At 42.3% G+C, this 27695-nt stretch overlaps 2 protein-coding genes across 3 annotated transcripts in view; both read right to left on the bottom strand.

Annotated features, from left to right (window-relative positions):
* The window catches only part of LOC137544254 (toll-like receptor 8), a 56093-nt gene that overhangs the window by 7445 nt on the left and 20953 nt on the right, over positions 1-27695 (bottom strand). Inside the window, exon 2 of the mRNA XM_068265309.1 lies at positions 1315-1454. The gene's annotated coding sequence lies outside the window, so the exon portion shown is untranslated. The remainder of the gene's footprint in view (positions 1-1314; positions 1455-27695) is intronic.
* The window catches only part of TLR7 (toll like receptor 7), a 31134-nt gene continuing 20937 nt past the window's right edge, over positions 17499-27695 (bottom strand). For both annotated transcript variants that reach the window (XM_068265306.1, XM_068265307.1), the window contains exon 2: positions 17499-20833. In XM_068265306.1, the coding sequence (XP_068121407.1) occupies positions 17699-20833 (3135 nt within the window). In that variant the 3' untranslated portion in view covers positions 17499-17698. The remainder of the gene's footprint in view (positions 20834-27695) is intronic.

The raw sequence follows: 27695 nt of genomic DNA, 5'->3' as shown, positions 1-27695 counted from the left end.
AATCCACTGGGACTCTGCCAGTTGCAAGAGAGTCACAAAAGATAAGATAAAGGGGTTTATCTATAACTGAACTTAATTCCCTTAGGACCCGAGGATGCATGCCATCCGGGCCAGGTGCCTTGTCTATTTTTAATTTATTTAGTCTTGCCTTCACTTCTTCCTGCGTTAAGTATTTAATATTACAGTTAGAAGATTGAGACTCTTCTGCCTCTGTAGTTTGCAACAGTGCTGTTTCTTTTGTGAAAACAGAAGCAAAGAAAGCATTTAATAACTCTGCCTTACCTTGGTCATCCACCATTGAGTTCCCATCCTCATCCTTTAGGAGTCCTATACAGTCAACCTTTCTTTTTTTTAGAGTTAATGTACTTGTAAAACTTTTTTGGATTAGATTTGATATCCTTAGCGATTTGTTTTTCAGCTTCAATCTTTGCCTGCCTAATTTCTTTTTTACAATTTTTATTGCACTCCTTATAATTGCTTAGTGCAGCCTCGGTCCCCTCCTGTTTTAAGACCTTATAGGCATTCTTTTTCCTCTTCATTTTATCTTTAACCTTTCTATTCATCCATAGAGGCCTTTTTTTATTCCTAGACATTTTGTTTCCATATGGGATATACATACTACAGTATTGATTGAGTATAAGTTTAAAAGCTTGCCATTTCCCTTCAGTGTCTTCCCCTTGTAGTACATTATCCCAGTTCACCAAACTTAGTGCCTGCCTAATTTGAGTGAACTTTGCTTTTCTAAAATTCATAGTTTTAGTGGTCCCGCTGCCCCGTGGCCTATCAGTCACCAGATCAAACGTTATCATGTTGTGATCACTATTTCCCAAATGTTCTTGAACCTGCACATTTGATACATTATCTGGTCTATTAGAAATGATCAGATTCAGTAACGCATCCCCCCTAGTTGGTTCTGTTACCATTTGAGTCAAGTAATTGTCCTGTAGTGCTGCCAGAAATCTGCTGCTTTTACCAGAATGGGTAGCCTCAATACTCCAGTCAATGTCTGGAAAGTTGAAGTCGCCCATAATTATGACCTCATTTTTACCTGCAGCTTTTTCAATCTGCTGTAGTAATCGCAGTTCTGCAGCTTCATTAATAAGAGGTGGCCTGTAGCATACCCCAATAAGCAATTGGCAACTTTTATTTCCACCATGAATATTTACCCAAACGGACTCCACATCTTCGCAATCTTCCTCCATCTCATCGTTGAGGACAGCTGTAAGAGAATTCTTAACAAAGAGACAAACGTTGATCCGTGCATGTGTGCTGCTGCCAGCGTATTTAAAGTTTCTGCATTGCCCATTGACTTACATGTATTTGGTTGCCACGGAAGTCAGACGGTAACACACTGTTGACTTTGCGGCGCGTCGGCAGTGAATTGGACACTTCCAGTGCAATGCGATGCGGTTAGTGCTCTAGGCCCCGTACACTTTCTTTGCTGTTGCGTTACCCTGTGTGCGGAAAAGAGGATTTTCTGGTTTGTACTATTTGCATACATTAATTGACTTCTAAAATATTCATTTTTGTTAAAATAATATGCCACTTTGTAAAAATATAAATGTAATTTTTTGTTTACAATTTTTATATATTTTCTGTGTGTCTTCATTGTAAGCAGCAACGCAACAAAATGTGAATATTTTGGACAGGGTGACATTTTTATAGCCACTGTATTTGCATTGTAGATTTCTCTTTAGGCTTACAGTTTGTACAGATGGATGCAGCTCTGTCACTGACTCAGATCTGTGCAAAGCAGAAACACTTCCTTATTTTCTGTCTAAAAATAAACCAGCCACAGTTACACAAACTACAAACTATATCAGAAAGTTAGAAATAAAGATGTCAGCCTAAGCAACAAATCAAACACCTATAAAGATATGATAGCTCCATTATACCGTATCTATAGTTTCTGCATCAAAATATATAATTATCTTTGTATCTTCATTATTTATTATTAGAATTGATTTATAAAGCACCAACATATTCTGTGGCTCTGTACATAGTAATAAACAAACATGGGGTACATAATAATACACACAATGGCATACACAAAATAAATTGAACACATAGGGGTTGATTCACTAACTGGTGCTAACCTAGTTAGCACGCCTAAAGGGTTTGGGCGTGCTAATTAGGGTGCTAAGCAGTTAGCACGGCCAGAGATTGCGCGCTGTGTGGTGCGCCGAAAACATTGACGTCGCACCCTTCGTGCGCTAATCCACCTTTGTTTGAAACGTGGCCCCCAGTACCCTGGAAATGTAAAAAGTTGCATGCTATTTACAGTACCATGCGACTTTGTAGGGGCATAGGATGCAACATTTTAGGCGCACATGGTGCTATTGTTTCAATGGCATACTGATACTCGCCGTATAAGACTACCCCTCTTCCAATGTGCACCACATAAAAATTAAAGAAACATCATATACTGGGGCTATGAATGAATAGATACTGGTGGTGTACTGTATGCAGGGCCAGATTTCTGGGAAGGCCACAAAGGCCATGGCCTACGGTGATAAAATTCAGCAGGGCGCAGGACTTGGAAAGATAAGAGGTCACATGTCAAAGTAAATCACTTCTGCTTTGCTCTATTCTGCCTGAATTCCAGAGATCCCTGCATCTCTCTCACTGCAGAGTGTGTGTGATGACAGTCAGCATCTGTTGTCATTTGCGGATCTTGTCCTTAGTATAATGAGCGGGGACATACAAGCTGCTGTGAGAAGAAAAATATATGGGCTCAAGTAGTAGAACTTTTGAGTTCAGATTAGTTTCTTTATGCAGCACGCATTCACTGACAGGAATTATCAGCTCTCCTCTCCCCCAGACTGATGTTTATTACTTGGTCAGAGCTGTTAGACCTGAGACCTGTTAAATTTATGTTTTGTTTTTCTTTACTAGGGAATGACAGCAACATTCTCTGTGCTACAGTTTAACTCTTTCCTGCCATTTTTTAGAAGCAGCATTGTACTGTTTTAGCAATCAGTGAAAGCAGGATGTTTTGAAACAGAATGACAACTGTATTACATTTATTTATATTTACAAAACAATGTATGCATCTCCTGCTGACTGTATATATAGCTGTGTGCCCTAACATCTTGTATACAGAAACAAAGTCTGAAGACGGCTCATTAGCCAAAGCCTCCTCACTGTTTTCTTTTGGTTAGCAAATACATTTTATCATTCCATTACAAAACTTAAAAACTTCCTGCTGACTGATTTTAATATCTGTCTTAACTTGCCCTAAGTGCTAAATTGTCATACTCCGTGCTCTCAGGCTTCTTGTAATTCACTCCTGTATGCATGTGCACAGCAGCCGAGGCTGGGAGTGTTAAAGGTATGCGTACTTGAGAAGTGCTGCTAATATATTTCTGAATTTCTGAATTATGCAAGCCTAGAACACTATCGGCTGCTGTGCATCCAGGCTGGAGTGCAAAATTACATGGAGTGGTCAGAGCATGCACTGCTTCTTTGTTGAATAGGGGGGCAAAGCAGCAAAACAGAGGGGAGCCCATTTAACCCAGTGATCACTAGTTAAAGTTGGACAGAATGAGGGGGGGGGGAGGCGGTTGGTGACAGCTGGCCTAGGGTGCTGGAAAGTACAAATCCGGCCCTGACTGTATGTGGTACCCAGTATATAACAGTATACAGGTGATTGACTGGTTGGATGGTCAACTCTCCCTCTCCATAAGCGTATTGGTCAGCTCTCCTTGTCTCCCTGTTTATCAGAGCGGTATGGAAGAATAGATCGCGCTGTGCCCATAAAACATGCCTCTTTCACCTTTTTGGCCCAACCTTGTATCCTATTTACCTTTTTTCTCTCTGGCTTTCAGATCTCGCACATGTACGCCTGTGTCACTTCACTACAGTCCTCATCATCGAGATGTGAGAGGCAGTAACAGGATAGAGTGGGCCAGATGGGGGGAAGAGGCGTGTTTTATGGGCACAGCACAATCTCTTTCTTCCATACCTGGGCGTCCCAAACCTTGCAGCGTGAGCGGTAAGCTTCCTCCCCCCCAACATATGCAGCGACTACCGAATCTCCTGCACCTGGTAATTAATCATCAGCATGTCGCGTATGCGTATCACATAAACATCAGCATGTCCTGTATGCACATCGCATATCAGCATCATGTATCACCCAGCATCAAAGACACCCGGTGTATTAGACGACCCTCGACTTTTCAGAAGATTTTCAAGGGTTAAAAAGCAGTCTTATACGCCAGAATATACAGTAGTAATTACAGTACCAAATGTACCTTGATGTACAAAATGTATAGCAAATTTCAAGACACAAAAGGCTGCGAGAGCCCTGCACTTGTGAGCTTACAATCTAGTAATAGGTAGGAAACTAGAGGATGGAAGAGTATATAATATGTATACCTAGAATCAGTGTGGTTTTAAATAGTTATGAAGGAGTGCAACTTAGCCAGAGGTTGAAGGGGAATGACCTAAGTTGACAAAGTAAATGACAGTGTATGTTTGTTAGAAAACGTGTGTTTTGAGGGCGCATTTAAAGTAAACCTGTCACGGGAGAAAAAGTTCTAATTTACTTAACATGGTCTTTTTCCAGCCCTCTGAAGCTTATTTTGTCCCTTTGTTTCCTCCAATTGCACGCTGTTGATCAGCTGTGACCCTCGAAAAGTTTGCCCGTCATGGGCTACTGCGAATGTGCACCTGCCTTGGCACATGTGCAGAACACTCCTGGCTATGGGAACATGAGCGAGGAGCACTCGCAGCCGGGAACACGCATGCACAGTAACTAATAATCTGAGTAAGTGAATGACAAAAGGTTCATACAGCTTAAGTGACTAGGATTTTCCAGGGTTTGTGAACGGGATATTACACTAGCAGAACATGACACAAAATGCACGCAGGACACCACACACTGCACATGCAGGTTTGTGAGCAGGACATCGTGCTTGCAGAAAATGACACATAGAACATGCAAGATACCAAACTGCACCTACAAGACAACACACTTACAGAACATGACACAGTGCATATGCTGGACACCACACATGGCACATGCAGGACATCACACATGGCCATGAGGACTTTACACTTTGAGAACATGACACAGAGTACATGTAAGGCATCACAGATCACACACTGCACATGCAGGACATCACACTAGTAGGGCACCACACACTGCACATGCAGGATATCACACTAGTAGGGCACCACATACTGCACATGCAGAACATCACACTAGTAGGGCACCACACACTGCCCATGCAGGACATCACACTAGTAGGGCACCACACAATGGATATGCAGGACATCACACTAGGTGGGCCCCGCACACTGCACATGCAGGACATCAAACTAGGAGGACACCACACACTGCACATGCAGGACATCACACTAGGTGGGCCCCGCACACTGGATATGCAGGACATCACACTAGGAGGGCACCACACACTGCCCATGCAGGACATCACACTAGGAGGGCACCACACACTGCCCATGCAGGACATCACACTAGTAGGGCACCACACACTACACATGCAGGATATCACACTAGGAGGGCACCACACACTGCACATGCAGGACATCACATTAGGAGGGCACCACACACTGCACATGCAGAACATCACACTAGTAGGGCACCACACACTGCCCATGCAGGACATCACACTAGTAGGGCACCACACACTAGATATGAAGGACATCACACTAGGAGGGCCCCGCACACTGCACATGCAGGACATCACACTAGTAGGGCACCACACACTGCCCATGCAGGACATCACACTAGTAGGGCACCACACACTGCACATGCAGGACATCACACTAGTAACACATTGGATATGCAGGACATCACACTAGGAGGGCCCCGCACACTGCACATGCAGGACATCACACTAGTAGGGCACCACACATTGGATATGCAGGACATCACACTAGGAGGGCCCCGCACACTACACATGCAGGACATCACACTAGTAGGGCACCACACACTGCACATGCAGGATATCACACTAGTAGGGAACCACACACTGCATGTGCTGGTTTCTGAACAGGATATAACACTAGCAGAACATGACACAAAACACATGCAATACACCACACACTGCATGTGCAGAACATGAACATGGCACTATGTACATGCAAGAGACCACAAATGGGGAATGCAGGACAACACACATGGACATTACAGTAGCAGAAGATGACACAAAACACATGCAGTACATCACATGGCACATGCACTGCATCAAACACTGCACATGCAGGACATCAAACATTACACATGCAGAACATGACACACTGCACGTGTACAACATCATACTTGCAGGACACCACACACCTCGCATGTAAGAAATCACATTTACAGTTAATTACACACTGCACATGCAAGATATTACACACTGCACATGCAGGAAATCATGCATCCATACCCTGGGCGTCCCAGACCTTGCAGCGTGAGCGGTAAGCTTCCTCCCCCCCAGCATATGCAGCGACTACCGAATCTCCTGCACCTGGTAATTAATCATCAGCATGTCGCGTATGCGTATCACATAAACATCAGCATGTCCTGTATGCACATCGCATATCAGCATCATGTATCACCCAGCATCAAAGACACCCGGTGTATTAGACGACCCTCGACTTTTCAGAAGATTTTCAAGGGTTAAAAAGTAGTCTTATACGCCAGAATATACAGTAGTAATTACAGTACCAAATGTACCTTGATGAACAAAATGTATAGCAAATTTCAAGACACAAAAGGGTGCGAGAGCCCTGCCCTTGTGAGCTTACAATCTAGTAATAGGTAGGAAACTAGAGGATGGGAGAGTATATAATATTTATACTTAGAATCAGTGTGGTTTTAAGTAGTTATGAAGGAGTGCAACTTGGCCAGAGGTTGAAGGGGAATGACTTAAGTTGACAAAGTAAATGACAGTGTATGTTTGTTAGAAAACGTGTGTTTTGAGGGAGCATTTAAAGTAAACCTGTTACGGAGAAAAAGTTCTAATTTACTTAACGCGGTCTTTTTCCAGCCCTCTGAAGCTTATTTTGTCCCTTTGTTTCCTCCAATTGCACGCTGTTGATCAGCTGTGACCCTCGAAAAGATCGCCCGTCATGGGCTACTGCGAATGTGCACCTCCTCGCTCGCGCTGCCTTGGCACATGTGCAGAACACACCCGGTTATGGGAACATCAGCGAGGAGCGCTCGCAGCCGGGAACACGCATGCAGAGTAACTAATAATCTAAGTAAGTGAATGACAAAAGGTTCATACAGCTTAAGTGACTAGGATTTTCCAGGGTTTGTGAACGGGATATTACACTAGCAGAACATGACACAAAATGCACGCAGGACACCACACACTGCACATGCAGGTTGGGGAGGAGGGTGCCACTTTGAGTGGGGAGGAAGATGCCCTGGGCAGACAGGAGGCAAAAAAATGATCAAGGCGCCAGCCGCACCATTGTGGGATGCGGGGCCAGCATCATTCCTTTCTTTTCTCTGAATGTGCCTCTCTGTGTCCCCCTGCTTGCAGAGTAAGTTTTCCCAGCGGAACGGGCGGTCATCCTCGCGTACCAGCGAGGACGCCATAGGAAGCAGAGAACAGCCAGCTGCCAGTACGCATAGATGAATGGTAAGATGACAGACTGCTCCTCTGCACAAACTTACTCTGCAAACAGGCGGGCACATTCAGAGGGAGTGAGGGAGGAATGATGCCGGCATCATAGCATCCTACATTGGTGCGGCTGGCGCCTCAATCATTTTTTTTGCCTCCTTTCTCTGCCCAGTTGGCCGGGACACATTAGGTCGCGGGATAGCCCCCCCCCCCCCCAAATTGGGACAGTCCTGCAGGATACGGAACACTTGGGGGGGCCTGTTGTTTACATGTTATGTTTACATACATCACCTGGTGATGGGGATGTGCCTAGTGGGCACAAATGTTCCAGTAATAATGAAACTACACTGTGGTAGACTTTGCTCAGAAACAGTAGATACCACCTTAAACCTTATAATACCCATAACCAATAATACTGGTAACAAGACTGTCACTTGACAGTGTTAGACTTTCTTCTTCTAAAGACTGTAAGTTCTGTCCACTGTCTCTCCTGTCCAGGGCAATGCTAATTATCTGGTCCCTTTGTAAGAAAGGATGCTGGAGAGACTTTCATATTATTTTACCTACATATAACAGTGCCTTTGAAAAGTGTAGTTTCAATATCTATGTCATCAGTGGTTTCTATGGTATATAGAATTATAACTCTAGTAATGGCCACTTCAGAACTGATGACACAGGGCATAGAAGACTCTGTGGCATTGTGCAAACATCCCAAACAGTTCAATAACACAAAGGTTTTACAACAGCAAAATAAATCATTAAAATATGCCTTATTCCATAGGACAATTTCATTCTGAGCGTCCTTAGCTGTTCATTTCTATTGCATATCGTGTTTCAGCTACATACATATATGTGATGCACAGCACATGTAGTCAGTGAACATTTACTCGGATAGCTGTATATACCTTAATTCTGAATTGAAATCTCTATATACAATTAAAATGATCAAATACACATACCTGCTGGCATTGACATCTATATTCACCAGTCGGTTAACTGAGACCAGGACGAGAATTGACTCTCTGCAAATCTATGCTTATATGTGTCAGAGGACAAAGTACAGTTCAGTAGGGAAGATGCTTGATGCCCTTCCTTTTTCAACAACAATGTGTGTTTCAGATAAGTTAAACAATTGGTTTGCTAATGGTCAGTCTAAAAAAAAAAATAAGGAAGTGATAGATCTTGTGGTAAAGTCAAATGTATAGTAAGAACTTCAGTACCTGGGGAAAAAAAAGAACTAACGAGCCCATGCTGAAAAATATTCTTTTCTTTTCTATATTTATAAATGTGAATAAATGTGTAACAAAATTCAAACCACAAAAGGGTGAGAGAGCCCTGCCCTTGCAAGCTTGCAATCTAATGAATAGGGGTGAACAAGAGGTGGGTAGTATGCAATATCCATACCTAGAGGCAGTGTGTTTTAGGTTATCTAGTAAGAAGTACAACTAGGCCAGAGGCCAAAAAAGGAACTGGCCTAGGGTGGAGCCGGATGCTTGAAAGAGTGAGTTTTGAGTTCTATTTTGATGTTGGCAACATCCTACATTGGCCTCAATTCTCAAAGTATTACCAAATGAAGTAATGCATAAAAATTAAACGTTTTGACTTTTGAAGCATTTTCAGTAAAATCAATTCTCTAAGCCTGTTACCACATGAAAAGTAAAATTACTGACCAGTACAGTAAATCACCAACTTGTGCAGTAAGTTCCTCCTTAATTGGCTATCATTCATAAGTGTGTTCGGTAAAGAAAATCAGTGCGGGAAAACACAGCATTCGGTATTTTAGACTTCGGTGTGCTCATTCATAAAAATGTTTACAGTTGCGATAGCAGTGTGGTGATTTCCCGAACTAGGCTGGCTCCAGGCTGTCGGTAGGCTGGCGTAACAAGAGAAGCTGCCTGAGTCCCTCCTAGTGTTGCCAACCGCCCGTAAATTTACGGGCAGCCTGTAAATTTTGATGCAAATTAGGCTGCCCGTGAATTCCGTTAGGAATTCAGCAGTGTCCGTAAGGGCGGCCAATCGGCCGCCCGCTCTGTTGCAGGAGGACAGCAGCGCAGTGGAGGGAGAGCTGTGAGCAGCGGTTGAAAAGGGGGGCAATCTCCCTCCCCTTCTCTCACCTTAGTGCTCTCCCTCTCTCGCTGTCTCCTTCTGATCTAGTGCTGACTGAGTGGCTGGCAGCGGGCGGGACTTACCTTCCGTCTCGCTCCAAGCGCCGGAAGTTCTGCTGCTCTGGTCTGGACCAGACCAGAGTAGCGGCAAATCATGTTCCGAGTTTCAAGTTCCGCTCGCTGCCAGCCACTAAGTCAGCACTACTTAAGGAGGGGATAGCGATTAGCGAGGGAGGGAGAGCACTAAGGTGAGGAAAGTGTGGGGGGGGGGGGAAATTGCCCCCCTTCTCCACCGCTGATGCCACAGCTCTCCCTCCACTGCGCTGCTGTCTTCCTGCTGGGGGGGGTCACCTGGCTACCTATTGTGGGCACATATACTGGGCACATATAACCCTGACTACATATACTGGGGACATATACCTGCCTACATATACTGGGGACATATACACCTGCCTACATATACTGAGCACATATACCTCTGGCTACATATACTGGGCACATATACCCCTGATTACATATACTGGGGACATATACCTGCCTACATATACTGGGGACATATACACCTGCCTACATATACTGGGCACATATACCTCTGGCTACATATTTTGGGCACATATACCCCTGGCTACATATACTGGGCACATATACCTCTGGCTACATATACTGGGGACATATACACCTGCCTACATATACTGGGCACATATACCTCTGGCTACATATACTGGGCACATATACCCCTGGCATACATATACTGGGCACATATACCCCTGACTACATATACTGGGCACATATACCCCTGGCTACATTTACTGGGCACATATACCTCTGTCTACATATACTGGGCACATATACCCCTGGCTACATATACTGGGCACATATACCTCTGGCTACATATACTGGGCACATATACCCCTGACTACATATACTGGGCACATATACCCCTGGCTACATATACTGGGCACATATACCCCTGGCTACATATACTGGGCACATATACCTCTGGCTACATATACTGGGCACATATACCTCTGGCTACATATACTGGGCACATATACCTCTGGCTACATATACTGGGCACATATACCCCTGGCTACATATACTGGGCACATATACCTCTGACTACATATACTGGGCACATATACCCCTGGCTACATATACTGGGCACATATACCCCTGGCTACATATACTGGGCACATATACCCCTGCCTACATATACTGGGTACATATATCTGCTGGCTACATATACTGAGGACACTGGCTGCCTGTTTGCCATTATGTGCATTTACTGGTGAAAAGCTGTCTCTTATTATGTGCATTTACTGGGGAAAAGCTGTCTCTTATTATGTGCATTTACTGGTGAAAAGCTGTCTCTTATGTGCATTTACTGGAGAAAAGCTGTCTCTTATTATGTGCATTTACTGGTTAAAAGCTGTCTCTCATTACGTGCATTTACAGGTGAAAAGCTGTCTCTCATTACGTGCATTTACTGGTGAAAGGCCGTCTGTCATTACGTGCATTTACTGGTGAAAGGCTGTCTCTTATGTGCATTTACTAGTGATACGCTGTCTCTTATGTGCATTTAGTGGGGAAACGCTGTCTCTCATGTGCATGTACCTGCCATGCCCACTGTCGTCGCCGGGGGATTTAAACTTCAGAACTCACATCTCTGCTGCGGTGAAATCATCCTATTTTCACCTTATAAACATCGCAAAAATCAAACACCTTATCCCCCCAGAAGATCTACCAACTTTAGTTCATGCCTTCATTACCTCCCGACTGGACTACTGCAATGCTCTCTACACTGGCCTTCCAAAAAAGGACTTGTACTGCCTACAGCTGATACAGAATACTGCTGCCAGACTGCTAACCAACCAACCCTGTCACTGCCACATAACGCCAGTCCTGCACTCCCTCCACTGGCTACCTATAGAATGCAGGGTCCTATTCAAGATCGGCCTACTGACATTTAAATCACTGAATAATCTGGGCCCTGGATACATGAAAGAAATGTTGCATCTGCGTAGCAATCCCCGCATTCTCAGATCCACAGGTTCTAATAATCTAGTCATACCCAGAGTCCACTTGGAAACTTTTGGTCCCAGAGCCTTCTGTCATGCTGCCCCCACGTTTTGGAACCCCTTACCTCAACAGATCAGGACAGCTCCATCCCTGGACGTGTTTAAATCCAGACTGAAAACCTGCCTGTTCAGTTTGGCATTTGCAGAAATATAACTTTTGTTGTGTGAATACTTCATCCTTCTACCAATTACTAAATCTGAGAGAGCCTAAGCGCTTTGAGTCCTATGGGAGAAAAGCGCTATAGAAATGTTATTGTATTGTATTATTATTGTATTAACGATACCAAATTTGAACTCCCAGTTGCTACACACTTTTGTTCCAACGGTCACAGCATGTATGATCTTCATGTCACTGCCCTGAAGGGTGGCTTCAAAACGTCAAATGATCGATTAATAGCAGAAACAAAATGTATAAATTGGTTCAAAGCAGTGGACAAGGGCTTGAATAAGGACAAAAACTTTTTATATTGGTATGAGGCTGATGATATTTAAACTCTTTCTCAGCCTATATAGCTAAACTTGTGAACTCAGAATTAACGATACCCCTGTGTCAGTCCAACTCCCAGGTCTGTGAGCCTGGTGTAAACAAGGATTCTTATCTCAGCTAACAACCTCCCACCCCATTTAGACGTTATGTTTCACTTAAAGTGGACCCAAATTAAAATTACAAGATTTCAGAAATAAAATCTATTTTCTAAATTATAATAATAAATAACAGCCTTTTTTCAGCTGCATGATGACAAATATAAAATATTTTACATTTATTGGAGGAACCCCTCCCTTCCTTTCAAATTGCCGGGATTTTTCCGGCAAACTGGTGGAGTAGATGGTGTCCGGCAATGGAGGAATTGCTAATGGCTGCCCCCAGTATAACCCTAGCTATGAAAAGAGAAGGGTGAAAAGCATGCACTGAAATGCTCATAGGCTTGAAGGAGTGTTTATTTATCTTTGTATGTGTCAGAGTGGTGCAACTAAATATTTTTAATTAAAAAAATGTTTGGTTTGGGTCCGCTTTAAGACATCTTAATGACGTATTTATGCTTGAAAAAAATCTATGTTTTCCCTTTTGATGTTGCATGTATAAAGCTGTCTGTACCATCAGCTTGCAAGCATACAGGATTGTAAGCCAGATGAAGGCTGCAAGGCCGAAAGCTTGCTTATTCTTATTGTTTTTAGTTAGCCAATAAATGGTATAATCCTGATTTAAAACGTCTTGCTTTTACTGATGGCTAACACGGTACAATACCCTACTGCTACTGCTCAGACTTGATATAGTTGAATAAATTTCAAAAATGAAAAATCAAATAAATCCTATATGAACAACACCACCAAATTAGCATTTTAGCTATTAGAACTTAATAGTAAACTCTTGAATCTTATGTTCTAAAGATATCTGCTAAGGCGTACTTGAGATTATCTTTAGCATACCAGGTGGTATTTGGTGGGTATTTGGTAAGCACAGACTCTTAAAAGGGGTACATACCTCCCCCCACACAAAAAAGTTGAGAAACACTGGTCTGGTGACCAGGATTTATAGGTATGTTTGAGGCTGGGTTTGTGCTGTTGTTTAATGCATAGTGATGAGCACAAATTTCGCATAGGCGTAATTTTGCATCGAAATTTGTAATTACGATGCAAAATTGTAATGCTAAATTTCTGGAAAAAACGCAAGGGCCCATTTCCACTAGCCGCAAACTCACATTGCATTAAAACTGAAGCCAATGCATGTCAATGGAGTAGTTTCCATTGCATGCAAATTTTCATTTGCGATACGATGAGGGAAATTATGGGTGGCATGCTGCAGATATCCACAGCACGAATCCAATTCCCCTTGGCAGAAACAGACAGCCGCATTCGGACTTCCGGGAAGACAACCGGAAGTCGGCTATGGCTGGATGCAATACGATGCAATCACATCTGGGCTGTGGAAATGGGCCCTTACTAATTTAGTCTGTAATTGTAATCATTCATAATTTCGTGTACTTTTTGCCAACTTTAGCAGTCAATAGCAAAGGCCCTAAACATGCTATTGCCATTACAATTTCTACATATATTAAGGAGAATAGTAAGTATAAGTCAAAACATTTCTCCAAAAAGACTAGTTTTTGGGATAATCGAGTTAACCCCCCCCCCCCCCCCCCAGTGACCAGGCCATTTTTCGCAAATTAGGCCACTGCAGCTTTAAGAGCTCGCTGCAGGGCCGTACAACTCAGCACAAAAGTGGCCCCCCTCCTTTTCTGTCCACCAACAGATCTTTCTGCTGGTGGGCTCTGATCCCCACTGGGATGTTCATTTATTTATTTTTATACAAATATGTTACTTTTATTTTTAAATATATTTTGCTATTTTTATTTAATTTTTATTTTTTTACATTCTCTCCCTCCCTCTCTCCCACCTCCAGCCAATCACTGTGATCGGCTGTCATATACATCAGCCTATAACAACGGATCACATTCCCAGTACAGCGCTGCCTCAGATCGCAGCGCTGTATGGAGTAAATAGATGGCGGTTTCGCTGTCTAACAGTCTCCTAGCTGCGATCGGCGCTGGGAGACTGATCATTCAAGTGGAGATGGACGTGTATTGGCATGCGCAATCTCCTGCAAAACACGCCCCCGGGACTGCATGCCGATCTGCGTTAGGTGGTTTTGGGGCTGCCACCGCGTCCACGCCAATTGGTGTGAAGCAGTCCTGAAGAGGTTAAACTGTAATTTTTCCTGAGTTTAAAAAATATTTTTGCTTTGTATTTGTAAAATGTATATTGCACGTGGTATAGCGCTCAACAATTAAACATTCCTAAACCCACATAGGCCCAGTCCATAATATCTTAAAACATGATCCTAGAAAAATTGTGAAAGTCCAAGTTTAAAAGTCCTTCATTCATCAGATCTTCTTTGCACAATTATGATAAACTTTCTATAAAGTTTATCATAATTGTGCAAAGAAGATCTGATGAACGAAGGACTTTTAAACTTGGACTTTCACAATTTTTCTAGGATCATGTTTTAAGATATTATGGACTGGGCCTATGTGGGTTTAGGAATGTTTAATTGTTTAGCGCTATACCACGTGCAATATATTTTTTTTTATTGAGATACACACTCAACTAGGTACTTAGCGATCCAATTTGTTGTGAGAAGTACATATATACAGTGTGAACATAGTGTTTTAGTCAGAGGGAGGAGCGCACAAGACCTTCAAATCAAATTTGTAAAATGTATTTTCTTAAAAACTACAAGGTCTTTTTGTAAATTTGTTTTGACTTGTTCACACTATTCTCCATAACTTATGTAGCAATTTTGGTGTCAATAGCTTGTATGGGGGCTTTGCTATTCACCTCGAAAGTCGACATGAAATGACAAGAAAATTATGAGAAATTTCAAATGATTACACAAAATCAATTGAATTTACGAACTATAATTTCGTATGGGCGTAATTGCAAAAATGTACGTGAAATTTTACTTAAAGGAATTCTATCAAAGATTACATTTTTGAGCAAACATCTTTAATCAATGTAAAATAAATGTAAATAAAGAAGTCAGCATATATTTTTGTGTGCTGTAAGTTTTTTCAACATGTGTGTGGAAGTCCGTGTGCCCTGAGGACACACTGACGGCGACGGGGCACTGGAATAGTCCATGTTGCTAGGGGTTGCTAATTGTCAAACAGAGCATTGCAGGCCATTTCCCTAGCTCCCCCACCCGTGGCCGCCGCAATAACGAGCCATCCGTTCTGCTCAGTTTATGCCCGGACATTAGTATGTAAGAGAAGGCGCACTTCCATATGTGCATTGATCAGTGTCCCGGCGAGTCAGTGGATGTTTGCCATTGAGGCAAAGGAGGGCGGAAGTGTTCCGTTCTGACAGAGCGCTGTAATACAAATGTATTATGTATTACAGCGCTTTTTTTTTTTTTTTTGAGCCCACCTCGGGCTCTCTTTAAAAAGTAAATAAATACAACCAGATACTTACTTAAGGAGAGGGAAGTCTCTGGGTCCTATAGAGCCTTCCCGATCCTCTCAATGCTCGCGTTCCAGCGCTGGCTCCCGGTAGCGGTATTCGACCAATTGGTCAAATACTGCTTTCTGCCACTGAAGGAGGCTTCAAAAGTCTTCGGGAACCCAAGTGCTAACAAAGACAAGCCGCTCCGTACTGCAACTGCGCAAACACGCTCTCTCGCACGTTCATGCAGGCACAGTACGGAGCGGCCCATCTTCGGGAGCACACGGGCTATTGAAGACTTCTGAAGCCTCCGCAGCGGGGCATTTAAACGGGGAGCCAGCCATTATCGAGGGGACCGGGACAGGAGTGGGAAGGCTCCTTAGGATCCAGAAAAGTATCTGTTTTATTATTTTTTTAATGTTCCCATTAGTTTTAACAGGAACAAACCGTATCCATAACAGACAATGCTAAGTAATAATTGTGTATATCGATCTATAGGTTTCTGCATTTTGATGCAGATTCGATGCATTCAAATAACGACTACCAAACTAAATAAGACTATACGATACATACATGTATGCAAGCACTTTCCATTAAAATAAAATTAAATTTAATAGTTTACCTTTATTTATTAAACTTGTTAAAATTGAATTCCAGACCTGGTAGCTTTCTAAGGAATAGTGTGGATAAATAATCCTTTTACTTCCATTGTTTCCAACTGACACATTAATTATTAGTTTATTATGTCTCTTTTTTTTTTAGAGTAAAGCAACTTCATAAATCCCTGTTTTCTATAAGGGATACAATTATACTATTTGAACTATTACATATTGGATAGTGTTCCGGTCAAGGGCTCTTACCTATTCAGTAAGGAGTCATTGGGTTAGACTCCCTAACACTGATACTGCTTATTGAGCGCGCCCTAGTGGGTGCTGCTCTGGCACCCAGGAGAAAAGTGCAATATAAATGTCCTGTGTCTGTCTTTGGGAATTTCAACATCAGTATATATATATATATATATATATATATATATATATATATATATATATATATATATATATATATATATATATATATACACACACACACATCAGAGTATAGATATCAAATACAGAGGTCTTACTATACTGTATGATGGTTATGATATATATACTGTAAATAGACAGGAGACCCTCCAGCTGCAGAGCCGCACCTGCACAGTAGCACAGAGCCGCTACTGCATGAGCAGCTCAGGATTACTGCAGACACGGCCGTACTGACCCGGGTTCACTATGGCCATGCTCACACCTGAAGAGGAGTGCAACCACAATCAAATTACTGCCTTTGTCGGTAATCTTTGTGGGGTCTATGCTCAGCGACAGGGGACCAGAGGACAGCAATAGAAGCCTCCTTAGGATTCAGAGGCTTCCCTCTTCTTTGGTACGAATTTGATTTTGCATCCAAACCTTGTCTTGGGTACATTTTAAGTGTTATTATTGAATGTTATTCAATGTATATTTATGATTGTTATTTATTTTGATAATATTGGTAAGCGTGTACAGTGATGCTTCATTTGTAGGAGTGTAAGCCATAATGAATGTTTCAAGGGATCTTAGCACAGTTTATGGTGACTTTTCTGAGGAGTTCTTGGTACTGATCCCACTTTCTACAATAACTTGAAATTATGTTACTGTTAAATAATGTATCTTGCTTTTGTAATAAAACTGCTATATTTATGCTGTATGTTGACATGCTATGTTAGGATTTATCATAATAAAAATCTTTAAAAAAATACACATCAGTCGAAATACTGTACTAATAATCCAAAAGTAGACATCAATCACAAGAATATCTATGAAAAGACAAAGGAATAAGATTGCAGACAGTCCCTTATGAGTCATACGGTAATGGGGGTAGAGTACTGGAAATGCATGCAATGCTTATTTTGAGTACAGTAGTAATATAACAGTTTGTGCAGCATTTTAGCTGTTTTGTGGCAAACATGCAAATTGTAAGCTTAAGTACTATCTTTAAAAAGTCTATCATATGGCAATGTGTTATTTGTTCTTAATGAATTCTTTACGCAGTTCCAAAAGTAGCTTCGTGATTTGGGATTAGTAGGCCAATACAAAACGGAGTCACCACATAATCTTTTCCTGAGACGAAGGTACCGAGATCTCTGTAAAGTTTTTTCAAGCAATACAAAAATAATGACATCAACTTTCTCCTCTATAAGTCGCTGGTGTGCTATATAGAAGGCTGTCTTAAAATGTCCACTTTTGGTATAATTATCTGTCAGCACAAACACAGTTTTTCGACTGATCTGGATACTTTCTGCAAGGTTATCCAAAAAGGGTGCTCCGGGAAGCCAGTCTCTTACTTCCAAACACAGATTAAACATCTTTTCCTCTTGGTTTTCAAGAATTCCGATTAGTTCATTCAAAACCCAGTCTGATACATCCACATCTTTGCTATCGTATGCAATAAAAGCATCATAGCAATATTTTGGCAACTTCCTGTAGCCTTTTAACTTTGCTTTGATTAAGTGGTAGGCGTACCAAAAATCCCAGTAAAACAGATGGCTTGAAATGCAGCCCACCAACATGCAAATTACAATGGATGAAAAAGTAGAAAATAAACCCAGTTCTAGATATTCTCTTTCACAAGTATGTGGATCCAATAAAACCACACTCTTCCCTTTGTGTGTACCGGGTCCATCACATGTCACATCTGGTACTAGGTATGGAATAACGACATTTGTTTTGTTTATCCACAAGGCAAACCACACCAGCTCGCAATTACATATAAATGGATTACCTTGTATCAGAAGGAGCTCTAGGTTTGACAATATATCATCAGGAAAGCTGGACTTATCTATATAGCTTATCTTGTTGTAACTTAAGTCCAAATATTTCAGGCTAGATGCATTCGTAAGAAAGTTCTTAGTTAGAGTTTCTATGCTGTTTTTACTTAAGATGAGTGATTTGATGGAACGAGTGCAGTTAGACAGTTGAGGTGGCAAAGTCGTCAAGAAATTGTTGCTTAGATCTAAATACTCAAGTTTTTCTAAAACGATTAGCATTTCCCAGCTAAAAGTTTTAAACATATTGTGAGACAGATAGAGGTAGGTAAGATTAGCAGGCATCCCTTCAAATACCTTTGTAGTTAGAAAAGATAAAGAATTGTAAGAAAGGTCCAAATTGTTAAGGTTTGTTAAATTTCTGAAGAAATTTAAGTATCTTGTATCTCCATCCTTCCATAGCATATCCAAGTGGTTTCCCTTAAACTCTAGGCTATGGATTGACTGGCTAACCATTTCATTGCTTCTTGACGTTGATATTTCATTCCAGTTCATAAGTAGTTTTTTTAGGTTTGGCAAGTTTGCTGTGAAATTAAGCATGTGAGTTAACCCTTCAGCTAGGAAGTAGTGGCTGTTGTAGCTTATATCCAAGATCTCTAATTCTTTAAGCTCTTGAAATGAACTTGGATGAAGTAGATCAAGACGATTATTGGAAAAGTCTAAATATTTCAACTGTCTAAGGGAGGTAAATTCTGTTCCGTTTAGTGCTTGGCTAATGGCATTACCTGACATGTTTAGGCATTTGATAAAGCTAAGATCTTTAAAATCACTGGTCCTTACAAAAAACATATTGTTTTGACTTAAGTCCAACATTGGACCATAGCTTTGACAACTGTCACTTGCAAATTTCTGAAAAGTTGATTCCTCGTTCTCATTGAACTTACAGTAATGAGCTTGTTCGTCATAATTAAAGTAATGAACATCACGAAATGGGGCATAGTTGTATTGTGCAGAAGATGATTTGATGTTTGAGCAAGAGGTAAGGGAGGGCTCACCTACTGGAGAGATTTTATTATTAGCAAGTCCTATCGTCTTCAAAGCAGTAAAGTTCTGAAACAAACTAAAATCTATCACTTTGATAAAATTTGTACCAAGATCCAAAACAGTAAGGTTTTTTAAGTTAACTAATGGTTCAAGGTTGCTTCTCTTCAATTCTTGAAAAACATATCCACGGATTCTCAAAACTTCCAATGATTTTAAAACAGAAAATGATTTGGGTAATTGCAGGTCTGGTTGATATTGTTGTAATGCATAGTTGAATGAAAAATCTAAAATTCTTAAGGTTGGCACACAGTTCAAAAATGTTGCTTCTTTAATTTCGCTGGCTAGAAAATTTTGAGACAGGTCAAGAACCTGCAGGTTGTCAATGTTTTTAAACCATCTGCAGGAGATTCGGTAGAGTGAGTTACTTTGCAAACGAAGTGTGTGCAAGGATTTCAGTGAATCAAAGGCTTTTGGATGTATAAATATTGGAGCATTGTTTGGACATGGGGTACAAGGGTATGGAGTATTATAACAGCGAGGACAATTTGCACTTAGGTCAAGAACTTCTAAGTTGGTTAAATTTTGAAAATCATCTTCTTCAATAAATTGTATTTTGTTATTATAGAGGTATAGCTCTTTAAGACTGACTGGAAAACTTCCTGGCACATATGATAGATTATTTCCTTTCAGAGATAACAGAGTCAGATGTGTTAATTCTTTGAATGCCTCATTTTCCACGTGATAACTTGCATTACATGGGTTTCGGTAGTAGCAGTTCTGTCCTAAGTATAACCTCTCAATATTATGTATTTCTGAAAGGTTTTTTTTGTTAATAGAAAATATGTTGTTGGCTTCAAGGCTTAAAACTTCTAAGTGTGGTGGTAGGCCTCTTGGGAACTGAAAAAGCTGATTTCCATCCAAAAAAAGGGATCGCAATCTATGTAGTGGGGCAAAACTTCCATCTTGTAGAGATAGTCTCTGTGTGCAAGTGAGGTCCTTAGGACCTAATTTTGGAGGTATACAGTTACATTTAATACCAACGGCAACAAGATTGCTAAACTGTGCAAATGAATTTGGTGTTATTTCTCTGATATGGTTAATATTCAATGTTAGATTGGTGGTATTGTTTGGTATCTGGGGAGGAATTATTGTGAGTCTCCGGTCAGTGCAGTCCACAAGAATGTATTTGCCTTCTTCAATCACATCACAAGGCAAACTTTTAGGGTATCTGCTGGCTACCAGCAGTCTCAAAAACAAAGGTACGGTGTAGAGAAGGAATGACAATGTTGATATCTTCAATGGAAACATCTAAAAGATAAGAGAACAGATTGTTAAAACATACCAGAAAAGTACAATGATGTCAGTGTGAAAAATCATATACTGTTCAGAAAGTAATTATACTTGATTCTTCCCCCTGAAGTTTTGTACTAAAAGTTTAATTACAGTTTAAAGTCCTAGTTCAGGCACAACATAATATATATATATATATATATATATATATATATATATATATATATATATATATATATATATATATATATATATATATATATATATAGTGCTGCCCATAATTATTCATACCCATTGCAAATTTTGACTTAAAGTTACTTTTATTCAACCAGCAAGTACTTTTGTGACGGGAAATTACGTAGGTGACTCCCAAAAGATAATAAGTACAAGAGGCACTATTGTGGGAAAAAAAAACATTTCTCAGCTTTTATTTACATTCGAGCAAAAAGGCCTCTATTCATAAAGCATACCCGCATGCGGTAATGCTCAAAACAGCTGACCTTCCCGACCATTTAGCAAAGTGTCCATTCATAAAAGCTGTTACCGCATGAAAAGCTACAATTCCTGAGCAGTGCGGGACATTACCGCCTTATGCGGTGATTATCACAACACATGTCACAGAAGGTTAATTCATAAAGATTAGAGCAAGTGGAATGGGAACGGAGAATACCGACTGTTTAGAAAAGGAGATAAGCCAGCGATAACAGGCAAAATAATAGGCAAGCTAATGTGGACAGACCTCCCAGGCAGCTGCAGTGAGAGCAGAACAAAAAATGCATCCCGGAATACCAAGGCTGTGTTTTTTAACCCCTCGGGTACCTGTTTCAGATAAATTTCACATCAGAAAGCCTGCATATGTAACATTTCTTGAAGTTCTTCTAAGCTGCTGCAATTAAATAGATTGTTTAGAAAGACTATTAGACAGATTCAGCGCAAAATCAGGGCAAGGAGAGGCAATTAAAAAAAAATGCACATGTAAATGGATGCTGGGGCTGCCTCCTTTATACTAACTCTGTCTCTGCACAGAGAAAATGTATCAACTCAGCCAGTACCGCTAGTTTAGTGCGGGAATTCCCCGACCTATTATCGCAAGTGTAAACTTTATGAATTAGCACACAAAAGTCTAAAATACCGATGCGGTATTTTTCCCTCCAAGATTTTTTCCCTCCAAGATTTTTTCCCCCCGCAAATGTTTTATCAATAGAGCCCATAGTGTCCAGTCCAAAAGTATTCATACCCTTCACAAACTATCACAGTCTGTGGGAAAATCCAAAGTTCTATGCCATTCCAAATAGTCCAAGCTGTTCTAAAGCATCCAAATTACCCTGATTAATTGGGAACAGCTGTTTTAATCAACTCAACAGGTGAAAAACAGTAGCTCTCTGCAGTTGGTTTGTGGACATTCATGACTTAGACAAAGGAGTTCAGCGAGGACCTGCGGCAGCGCATTGTGGCTGCTCACAAGTCAGGAAAGGGCTACAAGGCCATTTCTAAATGTTTTCAAGTTCCAGTGGCTACAGTGCAAAGTATTTGAAAAAAAAATAAAAGATGTTCCGCACTGTGGAAAATCTCAGAGGACGTGGTCGGAAGCCAAAAGTGACATGTGCTGGCCAGGAGGATAGTGAGAGAGGTAAAAAAGAATCCAAGGATCACCACCAAGGCCAAACTGGTGAATCTGGGCTCTGCTGGTGGAAATGTCTCAAGGCAGACCAAGGAGGATGCCACTTCTCCAGATAAGCCACACAAAAGCTAGCTTGGCCTTTGCAAATGCTCATCTGGACAAATAAGAAGATTTCAGGTATTCTGTGTTATGGTCAGATGAAACAAAAATTGAATTGTTTGGCCACAATGATATTTCCTTCATTTGGCATAAAAAAGGAGAAGCCTTCAACTCAAAGAACACCATCCCCACTGTCAAACATGGTGGTGGGAACCTAATGCTTTGCCTCAGAAACCAGAAAAAAATGATTGACTCAGGTATAAGCCCCTCTACCAGTATAGCCCCCTCCACAGTAGCCAAATGTGCCCCCAGTACAAGTCATTCCTTCTACCCACAGCCAGATGTACCCCAAGGATGATAAAGCTGTGTCTCATGATGCCACTAGATGGTGTCATAGATATGAGATACAGTGATTGCCACAAAGGAAGAACACCCAAAGATTGCACCTGACATGTTGCTTGCACGATCTGCTCCACAAGCCAGGGGCCACAGATACTCTTGAGCAGCGCACTTTGCACACCATGTTGCAGTGGATGGAGGGCACGGACACAGCAGAGAGCCAGCTGGCAAGAGCAGGATCACTATTGCATGATCCTTATGCTTCTCTGCCAGTACCAAAACCTGCCCTACCATCCGTTCTGCTCCACTGACTCGCATTTAAGCTGAGGGGGTAACTTTTCTGCACATTTTTTAAGCTGAAAAATTAGGCTTATACACGAGTATATAAGGTATATAGGCCCTAGCGCCATACTATGCAGTGCTGGACGAATCTGATATAGAGCTGCATGGTCATGCTTTTTTTCCTTCTTGCCAGTGAGTCTGAAGTCAGCATGGGCTGTAAATCAGCAAGGAGGTGTGGCTTCACTGTTCGCAACATGTCCATGTGACCAGAGGAGGAGTGTTTCAGATTGACTGGGAGTGAGCAGATATATTATGGTCCATGAGACTCCATGAACTGGTAAAGTAGAAAGGTTCTTTTTATGTTTATTTTGCAAACAGTACAGAGTTTTTACAAATGTGTTTATGCATAAATAAATTACAATTATGTTCTAGTAAATTAAAGTAAAAAAAAACCTGCTTGAACCAGGGCTTTAAAGTGCATGGGAACTTTTTTAAAAAACAAACAAAAAAAAAAACACCCAGCCAGATTCTTACCTAATGAGGTTCTATAGGACCCAGAGCCTTCCTGCTCCTCTCTGTCCCCGTTCCAGTGCTTGCTCCACCGTAGCAGTATGTGACCAATACTGCTCTCTCGGCCGCCGAAGGGAGGGTTTGGAAGTCTTCGAGAGCCCAAGTGCTCCTGAAGACGGGCTGCTCCATATTGAGCATGCGCAAGTGACCTCTCTCGTGCACTAGCACATTTTTTTTTTTTTACAACATCCCCCGCCCTTTTCATCTGTATACTAATTTCTTGTGATGTCAACTTCTGCTGTATACTTCTTTAACTTTTTTCCTTTCTTCTGGCTTCTTCCTTCAATAACAGCAGAGTCGCCCTCCTCAACTAGGAACTGATTCTGGCACTGTCACTCCTCACCACCACAGAATTGACACTTTGAGATCCTCTGCCACTCTCCACTGCACACACTGCAATAGCTCAGTAAGGGAACCCCCCAAAAAAATCGTCTTTAAATCTGCTGCCTGCCAGTGCTCCCTATTAATACTTAAGGACAATTCTCATTGGTCCAATTAGTGGAGCGATAGGGAGCCCTGGGAGGAGGTTAAAAGACGTTTTTTGCCAGGGTTTCCTGTACAATAGTGTGTCAGTTCAAGTTTATTAACCTCCCTGGCGGTAAGCCCGTGCTGAGCATGGGCTATGCCGCCGGGAGGCACCGCTCAGGCGTACGAGAGAGAACGGCGCCGGAGACTTGGGCACAGGACACAGCCAGTATATGGCTGATCCTGCTGCCGCACAAGTCCGGGCCGTGTTAATTACTATTCCCCCTCCAGGCCGACATGGATAGTGGGGGAATGAAATAATTCGGCTTCCAGCAATCGCTGGAATCCGAATTATTGTTTTAAAAGCAACTTTAGGTCTGTCTTCTGACGGCGCTGAAGTTACTCCCTGTGCCTGCGATAGCCGTAGTTCCTATTACGGCCTATGGTGGCGCCGGCTGCGCCCAAGTCTCCAGCGCTGGATTTACCGTGTTCGCCGCTCAGGCCCCGCTGGGCCGATTTGCATCATTTTTTTTTTGCTGCACGCAGCTAGCACTTTGCTAGCTGCGTGCAGTGCCCGATCGCCGCCGCTACCCGGCGATCCGCCGCTATACGCGTCGCCGCAGCCTCCCCCCCAGACCCCGTGCGCTGCCTAGCCAATCAGTGCCAGGCAGCGCTGTGGGGTGGATCGGAGTCCCCTTTGACGGGGGAAGCCCTCCAGGAGATCGGAGGGGCTGGGGGGATGCCGCTGGCTATCATGTAGCGAGACCTCGTCTCGCTACATGAAGGTAAAAATTTTTTTTAAAACACGTATTTGATGCCCCCTGGCGGATTTTGACAAACCGCCAGGAGGGTTAAAGGATACCAGAGGTGACATGATGAGAGAGACATGGGTATGTACAGTGCCTAGCAAACAAATAACTATGCTGTGTTCCTTTTTTTCTTTTTCTGCCTGAAAGAGTTAAATATCAGTTAAATATCAGGTTTGTAAGTGACTGACTCAGTCCTGACTCAGACAGGAAGTGACTACAGTGTGACCCTCACTGATAAGAAATTCCAACTATAAAACACTTTCCTAGCAGAACATGACTTCTGAGAGCAGGAAAGAGATAAAGAGGGTCAATTGTTCATAGATTTTAGCTCTGGCATACTTTAATGAATGTGTCATTGAGCAAAAACAATAAAACTGTTAAAAAGTAGATTTAAACATAAAATATCTTAAAAAGTCATTTTTAGGAGAAGGAAGATAGATACAATCATTTATTTCATTACTTTATTTTCGCCTCAGGTGTCCTATAAATTCATTAAGTTGATTGAAGATCTCCGCCGGCTGCTGCCACACGGCGCCCCACCCCAGCTCTCAGCTATACCTAGTATAGCTGAGAGCGCACCAGTAGAGATGGCCCAAACAATTTTCCGGTGAACGGTTCCCGGCGAACTTCGGTGGTTCGGTTCGCATTTTTCCCATAGACTTTAATGCCCGCCGACTTTAGCGGTTAATAGCAAAGTCCCCTTACACAGTAAAAAAAAACAAATTTGCAGGGTATGTAGAGGAGGGCAGTAACTACAAGAGGAACATTTTTTTTTTCAAAAAGACGTTACAGTTTTTGAGAAAATCGATTTTAAACTTTCAATGCAAATTCTCCTTCTGACAGTGGGGAAATTAACCCCCGCCGACTTTAGCGGTTAATAGCAAATCCCCTTTAAAAACTAGATACACCAACATTTCTGGGAATGTTAAGAAGAACAGTGGGAACAAGAGGGACAAAAATTTCAAAAAGACCTTATGTTTTTTGAGAAAATCGATTTTAAAGTTTCAAAGAATAAAGAGCCAATTCATTAAAAAAGAACCGATTCATTAAAAAGAACTGGCTCATTCATGAATCGTTAGTATAGCTTAGAATGCGTCCTGTGCAGGATGTATAGCTGCCGGCTCCCGCTGTCTCTCCCCACCTGCCTGCACCTGTCACCCTCACCTAGGCTGGCACCCGGTGCACCCATGGGTGCACCAGGTGCCAGCCTAGGTGAGGGTGACAGGTGAAGACAGGTGGGGAGAGACAGCGGGAGGCGGCAGCTATGCGCCCCAAAGGTCTCATTCTCTGCTATGTGGGGGGCGTCGGAGATCTTCAATCAACTTAATTGAAGATCGCAAGATAAGAGGATACTGTATTCGTTGGATCGTTTACCGAGGATATTGTCGTGGGAATTTTTTTTAAAGGTACAGGTAAGTATTTCTGGTTAATTAAGAACATTAAAGGATTTTTTTCGTGGTTGTGTTTTTATTTCTTTTAACCCTTTGTGGAAATGGGTAAGGGGTACTTTTTACCCCTATACTCATTTTTCCTGGGAGGGGGTGGGCATCTGGGGTCCCCTTCTTAAAGGGGACTACTAGATGCCACCATGAACCCCCCCCCTAGGAAGTCGTCGCCCCCACCTCCTCCTGGGGCTCCGTGGACTATGCGGGCTGGTATAGCTCAGGGTGCAAAGCCCCATGCAGCCGGAGCTCCGCATTCTGACTATCCCAGCCTGCATGGGGGACAAGGGGTTACAGAGAGCTCGGTAGGGAGGAACCCACACTCAGCACATAAAAGTAATAAAAAATAAATATTTTTTTTTAAAAACTTCCAAGGCCACAAGTATGAAAAAAGTTAAATACCTTTTCATAATCCAGATCCATGGAGGACATCCTCTGCGCTCTACTGTTCATTCCGCCATGGCTCCCGCAGTAATACCAGCCCCGGTCGGGTCCCGACCCCTCCGAACGGGTCGGCTTCTCATCCCCCCCCCTCAATATGGCCGCCACAGATTGCCGCGGCTGCGCAGTCCGCATAGACACGATTGCTGTTGCGCAGCTCTAGGGCCTCCTCCCGCCGCATCATCAATATGCGTGCATGCATGCATAGGAAGCATCAGGAGGAGGTCCTAGAGCTGCTGTTTGTTTCCTGCTATCTTTTTAACATATCCTGCAAATTTGGTGTTGCTAGGATGTAAGGGGCCTTTGCTAATAACTGCTAAAGTCGGAGGGTGATAACCAACCAGAGTTATAGGAGTGCAAAAGTGCTGAATTTTGCCATTGGCTTTTATTGGGCTCCCTATCTCACTTTCAAAAATCTCAAATCTTTTCAAAGGACGATGGCTCAGCAGTGGCAAATTTTCTAGCATTGTAGGGACTTTTATGGGGCTCAGGACTGGTGAGTTTGGGGCCCCTAGGCCAAAGAGGTCATAGCCTAGGGTCACAAAGCTTGTTTTTTTGGCAATGATGCCGGTGACGAACGTAAATCCCCGCCATGGCCGTTAGCAAAGTCTGAAGCACACGACATGTCGCATGCAGGTAGAAGGCATATTGTTGTACTTGCACTCCAACATTGGGTTCCCTACATCTCTGCAAACCAGAGTAATGGGGGTGCAAAAGTGCTAAAATCTCCTATAGGCTTTCATTGGGGCCTAGGTTTTGAGGGTACAAAAGCACAAGTTTCTGCTGAAGGGTAAGGTAAGGGCCCGAAACTC

This window comes from Hyperolius riggenbachi, chromosome 2 (genome assembly GCF_040937935.1).
Source record: "Hyperolius riggenbachi isolate aHypRig1 chromosome 2, aHypRig1.pri, whole genome shotgun sequence".
Classification (NCBI taxonomy): Eukaryota; Metazoa; Chordata; class Amphibia; order Anura; family Hyperoliidae; genus Hyperolius; species Hyperolius riggenbachi.
Note: the sequence above shows the minus strand (reverse complement) of the source record. Positions and strands in the feature narration are given on the sequence as shown.